This window comes from Micromys minutus (assembly GCF_963924665.1).
Source record: "Micromys minutus genome assembly, chromosome: 11".
NCBI lineage: Eukaryota > Metazoa > Chordata > Mammalia > Rodentia > Muridae > Micromys > Micromys minutus.
In genome coordinates, this window is record NC_137980.1 from 2,250,207 (window position 1) to 2,262,810 (window position 12,604).

General features: G+C 40.2%; 1 protein-coding gene across 1 annotated transcript in view; it reads left to right on the plus strand.

Annotated features, from left to right (window-relative positions):
* KIAA0825 overlaps positions 1–12,604 on the plus strand; it is a gene marked incomplete at its 3' end in the record, with an annotated part of 180,580 nt that overhangs the window by 149,448 nt on the left and 18,528 nt on the right. Inside the window, exons 15-16 of the mRNA XM_080924848.1 lie at positions 7,393–7,564; positions 12,364–12,588. Of these exons, the coding sequence (XP_080780974.1) occupies positions 7,393–7,564; positions 12,364–12,588 (397 nt within the window). The remainder of the gene's footprint in view (positions 1–7,392; positions 7,565–12,363; positions 12,589–12,604) is intronic.

Here is a 12,604-nt window from a genome sequence, read left to right on the forward strand (position 1 = left end):
AAAACAGACTAATGGGATCTCATAAAATTGCAAAGCTTCTATAAGACAAAGAACACTGTCAGTAGGACAAAACAGCAACCAACAGATTGGGAAAAGATCTTTGCCAACCCTACATCTGATAGAGGGCTAATATCTAATATATACAAAGAACTCAAGAAGTAGACTCCAGAGAACCAAATAACCATGTTAAAATGGGGTACAGAGCTAAACAAAGAATTCTCAACAGAGGAATCTCTAATGGCTGAGAAGCACCTAAAGAAATGTTCAACATCCTTAGTCATCAGGGAAATGCAAATCAGAGTGACTCTGAGATTCCACCTCACAATGGCCAAGTCAAAATGGCCAAGATCAAAAGCTCAGATGACAGCAGATGCTGGCTAGGATGTGGATAATGTTTCATTGTTGGTGGGATTGCAAACTAGTGCAACCACTCTGGAATTCAGTCTGGAGGTTTCTCAGAAAATTGGTCATAGTACTACTTGGAGGCCCCAGATATACCACTCCTGGACATATGTCCGAATGATGCTCCAATATATAACAAGGATACAGGCTCAACTATGTTCATAGCCACCTTATTTATAATAGCAAGAAGCTGTAAAGAACCCAGATGTCCTTCAACAGAGTATTGGATACAGAAAATGTGCATTTACACTGTGGAGTACTACTCAGCTACTTTAAAGATTCTTAGGCAATGGATGGAACTAGAACATATCATTCTGAGTGAGGTAACCCAATGACAAACAAACACATGTGGTATGCACTCAGTGCTCAGTGGATATTAACCCCAAAACTTGGATTACCCAAGATGCAGTTCACTGACATGAAGCTCAAAAAGAAGGAAAGACCAAAGTGAAGATGCTTCAGTCCTTCTTAGAAGGTGGAACAAAAATTTCCACAGAAGTACAGAGACGAAATGTGAAGCAGAAACTGAAGCAAAGGCCATCCTGAGACTTTCCTACCTGGAGATCCAGCCCATATACAGCCACCAAATCCAGGCAATATTGCTGGTCCCAAGAAGTACATGCTGATAGGAGTCTTCTGAGAGGCCCTGCCAGATCATGACAAATAAAGAAGCAGATGCTCACAGCCAACCATTGAAATGAGAACAGGTTCCCCAATGGAGAAGTTAGAGAAAGAATTGAAGGAGCTGAAGGGGTTTGCAATCCCATAAGAACGATACCAAGCAACGAGCTTTCAAGATCTAAACTACCATCCAAAGAGTACAAATGGGCGGACCAGGTGCATATGGAGCAGAGGATGGCCTTGTTGGGCATCACAGGGAAGAGAAGTCCTTGGTCCCACCAGGGCTGATTCCCCCGTGTAAGTGAGAGGGTGGGGACTGGGGAGGGGTCAGTGGGGGTCACCCTCATGGAAGCAGGGGGAGGATGGGATGAGGACTTATTGAGGGGAAACTGGGAAAGGGGATAACATTTGAAATGTAAATAAAATATATCCAATAAAAATATATACCATAACAATTAAATTATGTTCAATGCTACTCTGTCAACATTAACCTTGTGTCCCTCTATCATTGAGTGCCAACAAAAATACATGGGTCTCCCCGCTTCCCAAAAAGAATATAGTTGAAGAAAAAAAGTGAATCCATAGTGAGTTTCCTCTGAAAGGATTTGGGGAAATAGCAGAAGAAGAAACAGTTTTTATAGATATACATACAGGCAAACACCCATTCTCATAAAGTTAAACAAAAATTTTTAAAACCACTGAAAGGCTGCTACTATCACTTATGTCTGGACAATAGACACAAGCAGGAAGGACAGTCACAAACCCTGTCCTGTGCATATTACAGTATCCTATGCATAACATATAGTAAGAATTCTAATTTTTTGAGAATTTTATACATGAACACTATCATTTTTCACAACTACCTCTCATATATAAGTCTTCCTATGTCCCACAACTGCCTGTTAAATTCAAGATATATTATATATATCCATATATATAATATCCGTATCATTATATATACATACATATATACATACACACATACATACATACATACATACATACATACATACATACATACATACTACTGAGGGCAATTAGTACTACTCATTTGTTCAGGTGTTTAGAGCTGACCATTTGGGATGGAATAACTTGTCAGGGACCTAGATCATCTTGGAGAAAATGGACTCTTTTTCTCAGAAGCCATTGATTGCCTATAGTTTTTTCATCTAGTTGGGGTTTGTGAAAATTCCCCCATTCATGTTGGTACGTGCCCAATGTTGCAGTTGTGCAGATCTTGTGTAGGTAATGTATTAGTCTGGGTTCTCTAGAGTCACAGAACTTATGTGTAGTCTCTATATAGTAAGAGAATTTGTTGATGACTTATAGGCTGTAGTCCAACTCCCCAACAATGGTCAGCAGCAGCTGTGAATGGAACTCCAAGGATTTAACATTTGCTCAGTCCCACAAGGCAGGCAGGCAAAGAGAAGAGTGTCTTCCTTCTTCCAGTAGGTCTCTAGCAGAAAGGTGTTTACCACCATGCCTGGATCTGGGACTTTCTTTGTCCCAGATGACCTTGAACTCAAAGATCTCCTTGTCTTAGTGTCCTGGGATTCATAGCCACTATGCCTCAAGATCTCCATGCCAAGATCCAAGTCAGAAACTTGTATCTCTCAGTCTCAAAATCCGGATCACAGGTGAGCCTTCCAATTCTGGATTGTGATTCATTCCAGATATAGTCAAGTTGACAACCAGAAATAGCCACTACAGTCTACCCCTTATCAATGTGACACAAATAATATCTCATGTCCACATGAAACAATGACAAGGTCATGAATACGCATAACATGATATAACTATTCCTAGTACAATTGTAAACACATTTGTAAATTTACTATGTGGAAATATCCCTTAGGAACATTCTTTTAGTACCTCAGCTTAAATACCAATTGATGTTAAAGAAACTCGAAGAAAATACAAATGTGTTCTTAAGCATTCATAGTACTTTATAATCCTCATTTCCACTGATTACGTAGCCTTAGCTGGTATTTATAACTACCTTCCTCTACTACCCATTCTGTATTTCCTCTATCCTCTGCAAGCACCTCAGGAGGTCTTGACTATTTTCCTGGAGGCGTGACCCATACCTTCATTCCTGATGGGTCTGTCCTTTGTCATCTTGCTTGGATTAGGCTGTTGTAGTTTACCATTGACTTTAATCATAGGACATGGTAGTACCAAGAGAAGCCCTAAGGGATCTCCTTCACTCCAGACATAATCCTCCTTATCTCCATTGTGGAGAGACAATCCAGTCTCCCCATGGTAATCAGGATCTATCACCCCTTTTAACAGTTTTAGTCCTTCTTTAGCCTGTTGGTTTAAGGGCATTAAAAGCCCAAAATGACCAGGGGGAAGTTTGAGCCTCCAGCTCATTGGAATGTTTGTTGTGACTCCTGGTAGGAGCACTCTCTCCTCTGGAACCAAAACTTTTAGGCCAACAGAATCTACAGTTGTGAGGACAGAAAGCAAAAATTTTCCTAGAAAGTCACTAGAAGTGACAGTGAGTGGAACTATTCCCTTTTCCACCCCTTGATTCCTGGAACCATGAATCCTGGCTATGGGAGAAACTGTCCCATATATTGGATGCTGATTCAAAGCATATACTACCTTCTGAAGAACTCTGCCCTGGCCCTCCATGCTACTGCCACCTAATTGGCACTGTAACTGCATCTTCAAATGGCAATTCCGTCTTTCAGTCAGTCCAGCTGCTTCAGGATGATAGGGAACATGGTAAGATTAGTGGAATCCATGATCATGGGCCCACTGTTGCACTTCTCTGGCTGTGAAATGAGTTCCTTGGTCAAAAGCAATAATGTGTGGAATACCATGACAATGGATAAGGCATTCATTTTGTAGTTCTATCGATGGTGGTTTTGTCAGAAGCATTACATACAGGAAAAGGCAAATCCATAACCAAAGTAAGTATCTACTTCAGTAAGAACAAAGCATTGTCCTTTCCACAGAGGAAGTGGTCCGGTGTAGTCAACCTGGCACCAGGTTGCTGGCTGGTCACCTCAAGGAATGGTGACATACCTAGGGCTCAGTGTTGGTCTTTGCTGTTGGCACATCTGGCATTCAGCAGCAGCCATAGCCAGGTCAGCCTTAGTGAGTGGAAGTCTGTATTGTTGAGCCCAAGCATAACCTCCATCTTGGCCACCATGGCCACTTTGTTCATGTGCCCATTGATCAGTGACAGGGATGGCTAAGGAAAGGGGCTGACTGTCATCTTATCCACTTGGTTATTAAATTCCTCCTCAACTGAAGTCACCTTTTGTCGAGCATTTACATGGGACACACATATCTTCACAACCGTTGCCCATTTGGAGAGATCTATCCACATACTTCTTCCCCAGATGTCTTTCCCACCAAATTTCCAATTATGATCTTTCCAAGTCCCTGCCCATTCACCAAATCCATTGGCTACAGCCCATGAGTCACTGAATAATCATACATCTGTCCATTTCTTCTTCCAAACAAACTGTAATACTATGTGTACTGCCTGAAGTCCAGCCCACTGTGAAGATTTTCCTTCACCTGTACCTTTCAGGGTTGTCCGGGAAAGGGGTTGTAATGCTGCAGCTGTCCATTTCTGGGTGGTACCTGCATAATGTGCAGAGCCATCAGTAAACCAGGTCCTAGTCTCCTCTTCTTCAGTCAGCCAATCCTAAAGAATACCCTTGAGGCTATAGGCACATGCTTGGCAGCAGATGACATTGTATCAGGAGTAGAAACTATAGACATTTGAGCAACTTCTTCATGTAACTTGTTTGTGTCTTCAGGACCTGCCTGGGCCTGATCAGATATGTACCACTTCCATTTGATAACAGACTGCTGCTGTGCACGTCCTACTTTATGGCTTGAAGGGTCTGATAGCACCCAGCTCAAGATGGGCAGTTCAGGTTGCATGGTAACTTGGTGCCCTATTATCAAATGTTCAGTTTCCACTAAGGTCCAATAGCAGACCAAGAGCTATTTTTCAAAGGGAGAATAGTTGTCTGCAGATGATGGTAGAGCTTTGTTCCAAGTTCCCAAAGGTCTTTTCTGTGATTCACCTACAGAGGCTTGCCAATGGCTCTAAACAGAATCTCTATCTGCCACTGACACTTAATTGTTGAGACTTCATGGGTGCAAACTTGCCTGTCAGGATTGGAAGACATATCTGTGAGTAGAGCTGCAGTCTCCTGGCTCTTGCCATGTCTCCCCCTTCTGTGATGTTCCCTGAACCGTGGGTGCAGAGTTGTATTCTAAATGTACTCACGGGCTGGGCACCCTGCCACCTTTTTTTCTGCATTCTGATTATCTGTGGCTCTTTATAGTATCCAACCTTCATCTGTATAGTAAGAAAAAAACTCTTCTTTGATGAGTTATCTATAGATATAAAAGGAAGTTTGTGTGGTAATGGGGTAGTCTATGCTCTTTGGAGTATTAACACCATGTACCGTGCATGTGGGGAGGGGGATGTTCCTATGTAATGCCCTGTAATAACTGATGATTGAGAAGCCCAGTCGTTTATTATTATTCTTTATCCTTTTTTACAGTCCAGTCTTTATCCTCCTCCCAGTCCAATCCTGATCACTCCCCACCATAACTTCTCTCCCTCCCCTGCCTCCAGGAGGACATCCCCACCCATCCACCCCCACCCCACCAGACTTCCACACTCCCTGGGTTCTCAAGTCTCTTCTCTCACTGAGGCCAGACCGGGAAGTCCTCTGCTGTATATGTGTCAGGGGCCTCAGACCAGCTAGTGTATGCTGCCTGTTTGGTGTGGCTCAGTGTCTGAGAGATCTCAGGTGTCTAGGTGAGTTGAGACTGCTGGTCTTCCCATGGGGTTGCCCTCCTCCTCAGCCTCTTCCAGCCTTTCCTTAATTCAACCACAGGGTTCCTCTGCTTCTGTCTATTGGTTGGGTCCTAGTATCTGCATCTGATTCTTTCAGCTGCTTGTTGGGGAGAGGCCCAGTCTTAAAGAGGCCCAGTGTAAATGGTTGATGTGGGATCATTATTTAATGACTTTGCAATAATGCCCTGAAGATATCATTTCACAGTCCTTGAGAGGACAACATTCTAGATGGATGAAAGAAAAGGCAATGGGAAAGTACATTTAAATGACCCAGGAAATGAATCTCTGGGTTGAACAAGATGCTTAAGAATTGGAAAATAATTTTAGAAAAAAAGAAAAGGTCTTATTTCTGGATTTTTTTAACTGTAGCACATTAATTTTCAGTAACATTCTTCCCTAAATAGTCACCCAAAGCATCTTCCAGACTACTCTATCAGCTTATCAAAACAGTCAAAACTCTACAGCAAAACTCTTTAGGAAGAAAGAGGTTCCTATTGGTTATATGCCCATCTATGAACTAATCATAGGGATGAGTGTGGTAGCAGGCCTTAGCTGCACGTCCATCCCAGGTAACAAAGTCAGCATCAAACAAACAAACAAACAAACAGTTCATATTGCAGGGAGAGGACAAAGAAGGTGGACAACAATGACTAGTTCAATAAAACTAATTGGGTTAAAATTGGTATTAGGAAGAAAAACTAGCAAGTGCTCACTGCATAAAATTCATGGTATTTTTAAAATTGAGCCCAATAAATGAAATTATTAAAGATTTTTAAAGAAATGTCCTCATTCCCGATGAGCCTAGATTATATTAATAGAAGTCAATAAAAAGTATATAAGACATGATTTGATATAATCTTAACTCAATTAATATTTTGTTTATTATAATATAGTAGTTTATTTTCAAGCAAAATAGAAATTATTTCTCAGTTCCATGTGCCATATAAATTCGGTAATGCCTGATCGTCTCATTACTGCTCTGTAAAGGAGGCCATAGTGGAGTCAAAGTGGGAATACTGGGAGTGATAAAATGACTTTGTAGTTGAGTAATTAATTACTCATGAGGAAATTACTGATGAAAAACTTGCCTCATTCTGAAATGAGGGTGTCAGTATACTTAGGAAATAATCACAATTTGGTTTTACAGAATTGATTCCATGATTCAAAGAACATATGAATTTTCTCATGCTACACTTAGTTGTCTGAGCTATCTTGGCTTAAAAACTATTTCTTGAATATAAATTATTTTTAAATGAAAATTTAGACAAAAAAAATTTCCTTTGGATAACAAAAGAATTCTGACATACAGGAAAACTGGTCCTGCCTCTTGAAATATCATTGCGGTTCTTCTCACAGACAAGTTTATAATTGCTACCCACTGATGCATCTGAAACAGCGATTCTGAATGATTGTATCTCTCAGATATTGTGGTGCTTCTCAATTGTAACTTGATAAGCAGGTGTGTGCCATAGCTCGAGGCTGAGGGAATCGGCAAAATTCAGGTCTCACACCCTGATCTCCACACTTACTCTTTTCCAGAACAGTCTGCCAGCTTGGAGAGCAAGCAGAGTTCAGGCCACAGCGTGGTGGGCGCCATCTGTGAAGTTCTGTACCATTGTCACGTGTCCCCACAGACCTTTGGAAATGTTCTTATGAGCCACATGGAAGAAGAACAACTCTGGGACTTTTTATGCAACATTCCAGGTACAAGAAACTCACTGTTTATAAAGTAAATGCTTTATCGATATTTAAATGGTCTTTAAATGTGTCTTCAAAGTTTGATGAACACAAGTTTTGCTGACTCTTGTCTGTAAAAATTTACCTTGCATCTTTATTATTATAAGGGCTTCTGTTTGAAATTATTAACCTTTTATCTCCTGCCAAATGTGATATATTTGGGATAAGGTAGAGTTGGGAAGGGAAAGATTATATAATGAAGGTTATCTTTTTTAATTTTAAGGTAGTGTCCGACTATAATACTTCAGCTCTTATTTAGCATATGCTATATTTTGCATTTTTAGAAAATAAGATGTTTGTGAGATATTACAAGTATTTTGTGATACATTGGTCCATGTATTCTATAAACTAATTATCCTAACTAGCGCCACTTGACATAAGCTAGAGGCATGAAGGAAGACAGACCTTCAACTGGTAAGCCTCCTCTATGCAGATTGCCTGTAGGCAAGTCTGTAGGGCTTTTGCTTTTTCAATTAAAAATAGATTTTTATACAATATATTCTAATCACAGGGTCTCTCCTCCTCCATCTCTTCCCAGATTCTCCCTATCTCCTCACTCTTAAAAACAAACAGGCAAAAACAAGCAAGCAAACAAAAAACCAAAACCAGAATAAAACAAATACTGAAAATGAAAAAAATTAAAGAACACTCTTGAAAACTACATGTACCCAACACACACACACACACACACACACACACACACGGGAAATCCATAATATACAAAATCAGAAGCCATGATATACAAGCAAAAATAATTTAAGGTTAAAAAAATGCCCAGATAAACCATGACAAGAAAATATATCTCCCAAACTACCATTGAGTTTTGAGTTGGCCATCCACTGCTGGGTATGGGGCCTTCAGTAGATGAATGTGGTTTGTACACTCAAGAAACTGCACTGAAGAAAACTGTTCTCCTTTGCAAGCAGTTGTCAGTTGGATAGTTTCTAGGTTAGGGATGAGAGATCATGCCTCCCCTCCCACACCACCCCCAGCATTGTGGCCTGACCTGGCCTGGAAGTATGCAGATCCTGTGCTTTCTGCCACAGTCTCTGAATTCATCAGTCCTCTTGTGGCAAGAAAGCATTTTTCCATTGGTGTCTTCCATCCGTCCTGGCTCTTAGAATCTTTTTGCCATGACCCTGATGGGAAGAGTTTGATGGATATATCCCATCAAGGACTGACTATCTCAAGGTCTTTCGCTGTTAGCACATTGTGGGTCTTTGTATTTATTCCCTTCTACATACTTCTATTGCAGGATTAAGCTTCTGGGGGCGATGGCTGAGCAACACACTAGAGTATCAGAATACATTCAGGAGACATTTTATTGCTCTATCTCTTTAACAGAACTATTGTTCTGTTCTGAGCCAATGCCCTATCTTGTCCCAAATTCGTGGCCACCTGAACATTGTTAGGTATGGGTTCCATCTCACCAAGTGATACTTAAATTGTAGGTAATTTCCTGGGTTGATGATTGGTGTATAAGGGCCCGGCCCTCAGTGGGCAGTACCACTCCAGGGCAAGTGCTCCTAGGTGGTATAAGAAAGCAAGCCAAGTAAGACCAAGAGAATCCCAGTACCTATGTTCCACCATAGTCTCTGCTTCATTTCTTGCTTCCAGGTTTCTGCCATGCTAGCACCTGTGTTGACTTTCTAAGGGTAGTATAATGCCTGAAGTGTGAGAGAATACACCCTTTCCTACCCACATTGCTTTTGGTCACAGTGTTTTATCACAACAATAGAAAAAAACTAAGCAGCAATAGACAAAACTGTCAGTCATTTTTCTTTAGATATATGGGCATTTATCATTATGAAAGGAATGCTTTTCTCTTCAAAGTTAATATGCTTCATGTGTGTATGTGCATGTGTTTGTGTGTATGTGTGTATGCATATATACCACTGTGTGTATGTGGGGGGGGGGCGATGATAAGAAAACATCTGTTGATTTACCCTTGCACCTTGTTTTAAGTCAGAGTCTTCCTTGTTCTCTGCTGCTATGATGATACTCTAGTCTCCTTGGCCCTCAAGCTTCCAAATGATTCTTTCGTCTCAGCCTCTCATCTCACATGTAATTGCTGAGATTCTAACATATGCTACCATGTTATAGCTTCATGTGTGCTCTTGGATTAAAGAAACTCCTGGCTGACAGGCTTCTATGGTTAGCGTTTCTACCCACTAGAATGACAATAATGTGTTTCCACGTGTACTGTTATACCTTCCTTCACCAAAACAGAATGTTAACGTTAGGGTGCTGTTACCTTTAGGCCAGGTAATGGTTGGCACATTGCTTCATCCTTAATATCCCAACCTTTAGTTTCCTCTATTTGGTATCTTGGGGAGAAAGAGGTGAAAACTTAGAGGCTAATCTCATTATTTTTTTTCCACTTCTCTTTGACATCATTTGTGTTTGTTTTCAGCCTATGTGCTTTCATATGCCCAGCATTGGTGTTATTTGACGATGTCTTTGGCTCCATATGGAAGCAATGGTTGGCTCAGAGCCATGCTGTTTCCAGACTTCCTGGACTGTGACTTTGGCTCTCTTATCAGCTGTGTTGAAGCCATTGTTTTTCATCTTCTCTGTTCATTATCTTATGGCATTGCTGAAGATAACTTCATATGATGGGTTCAAAACTAGGATCTGTCATGGGAAGATTCTGTGACAGTTACCCTTTCAAAGCTTTATCTCTGAATTGTCTTTGCTTTCTCACACTGCTTCTCATCTCCCAAAGAAGATGCATATTAAAAATTTTTATTTGATTATTGTGTATATATTCTTCCGTCTGCTTGTAAGTCTGCAGACCAGAAGAGAACACCAGATCTCATTATAAATGGTTGTGAGTCATTATGTGGTTGCTAGGATTGAACTCAGGAGCTCTGGAAAAGCAGCCAGTGCTCTAACCACTGAGCATCTCTCCAGCCCTAGATGGAGATTTCTCAATACAAAACTAACATAGAACTGATTTGCTTCAGATTTGGTTGTTAAGGAATAGGAATTAAACAACCATTAAAGCCCACAATTCCCTGCTGTTTTAGCTCCTTTTGAATTCTCTTGAAAGATGATAATCAGTTAGCCTCATGCTTCGAATGCTATTTATTATTCTTCATGTATTAAATTCTTGATTGTTATTCTTGATCACATAAAACATTTTCTTCCAACATGCATGAAAATGCCTTAATTACTTGTTCTTATTCTTTGAAATTAAGGAAAAATTAAGTAATAAAGTTTCTTTTGTTTTGTATGCTCTGTCAGGTCTGAGATAACAACTTTTAGATTATTCCTATAATAATTAAAAATGCTTGTTTTCTTAACCCAAATACCAATGTGCACAAAGTGTTTATCTTTGTTGTTGTTGGTTTTTTTTTCTTTTTTCCCTTGAGGAATCTTTGCTGTGAACCTGAGGCTCACCTGAGTTACAACATCCTTCAGGCCCCTCCTAAGAGCTCCTCAGTGTTACATTGTGAGGAAAGTAGTGATTTTCTTACATACTTTGCTGTGAAATATTTGTAATTTTCCTTTAAAGAGTCTTAAATAAAACCATAAAAAGTGAAAAGTAAGAAAAACTATAAATATCTTCCTGTCAGTGGGCAGTGGTGACGCACGCTTTAATCCCAGCACTCAGGAGGCAGAAGCAGGCTGATCTCTGTGAACTTGAGGCCATCCTGAGCTACCTGGGTTATAGAGTCAGTTTCAAGACAGCCAGAGTTGACAGACAAAGCCTGTCTTGAAACCACCCAACCAACAAGCAAACAGGAAACCTTGTCCAGCCCTTTCCTTTCAGTTTTTGTAGATAAGAACAGAGGCTCCTCCTGTATTAAATGGTTTTTCATTTGGTGGCATTGATTTGAAATACATAATTAATTGATAATAAATTCTTTAAATTGTGTCAGACACAACCTAAGTTTTATGTTTCTTTATTTCTATTTCAGTTCATTTAATATGCAAATTCTGACAGAAAATTCAAATAAGAAATTATTACTAATCATTACTGAGTGACACTTCTTTTCTGTTTTACTCTTGTGTGTTGATTAGATAGAATTAATATATGGGTCTATAGCAACCGAGAGCTGGGACTGAACGCATTCACACTATACTGTGACTCTTGCAAATCTAAGTACCTATTTTGACATTTTTTTACATTTTATTTGAGTGTGTGTGTGTGTGTGTGTGTGTGTGTGTGTGTGTGTGTGTACCTTACTCTAACCTGCTGTGTACTTTTAGGCTTTTTTGTGATTGTGAACATGCAAGAGCTAATTGGACTTTTCTATGGTTTCTCATATTTCTTTAGGTCTTTACAGAGTCTCAGTTTATTAGTATTTAGTTTCATGGAAAAGAGTAAGTGAGTGAATGTTTGAGTAAAATGTTAAAGCTTTGTGGATTTTGCTCCTGCTATGGTTTTTTTTTTTTTTTTTTTTTTCTCAGCGCGTGTGTGTTGGGTTGAAGCCCTGGGTCTTACTCTCCCACCAAAGCTTCAGCATCTTAGAGACGTTAGTATCATCTACAAGTGCCCTCTATAAAGGTTAGACAGTTCAAAGCTAGAAGTCAGCTGCTGCTTACCATGGTCCTAATTGGCATTCTGTCATTACCAGGTAGGGGAAATCTCCATTTCAAATGGTTTATGAGCTGATTCTCCATTATATGATTTTCTAATTAAATCCAGCTCTCATCTTCTATAGATTAAACTAGGTGACTAAGAGTCAGTATTCCCAGAGGAACGAGGCACAGCTGGTGACCAGGCTCTGCTAACCATGACATGCTCTTTGGTTTTAAAGTCTCGGCGTTCACAGAGTCCCAGCCAGAAGTTATCCGCTGTCTGAGGCTGGCACTGATGGAGTCTGTCAAGGACACTGTGCAGCACGTAATATCCATGGTGAGACATTGGAGAAACAGTGAGACAAAGCTGAACAAGTCCCGTGTTCCTGATCGCCTGCTTCAGAGCATTCCAAGAGAATGGAATTATATTCCAAGAGATTCCAAAGGGAATGAGTCGAAAAGAGGTAACCACATTACTTC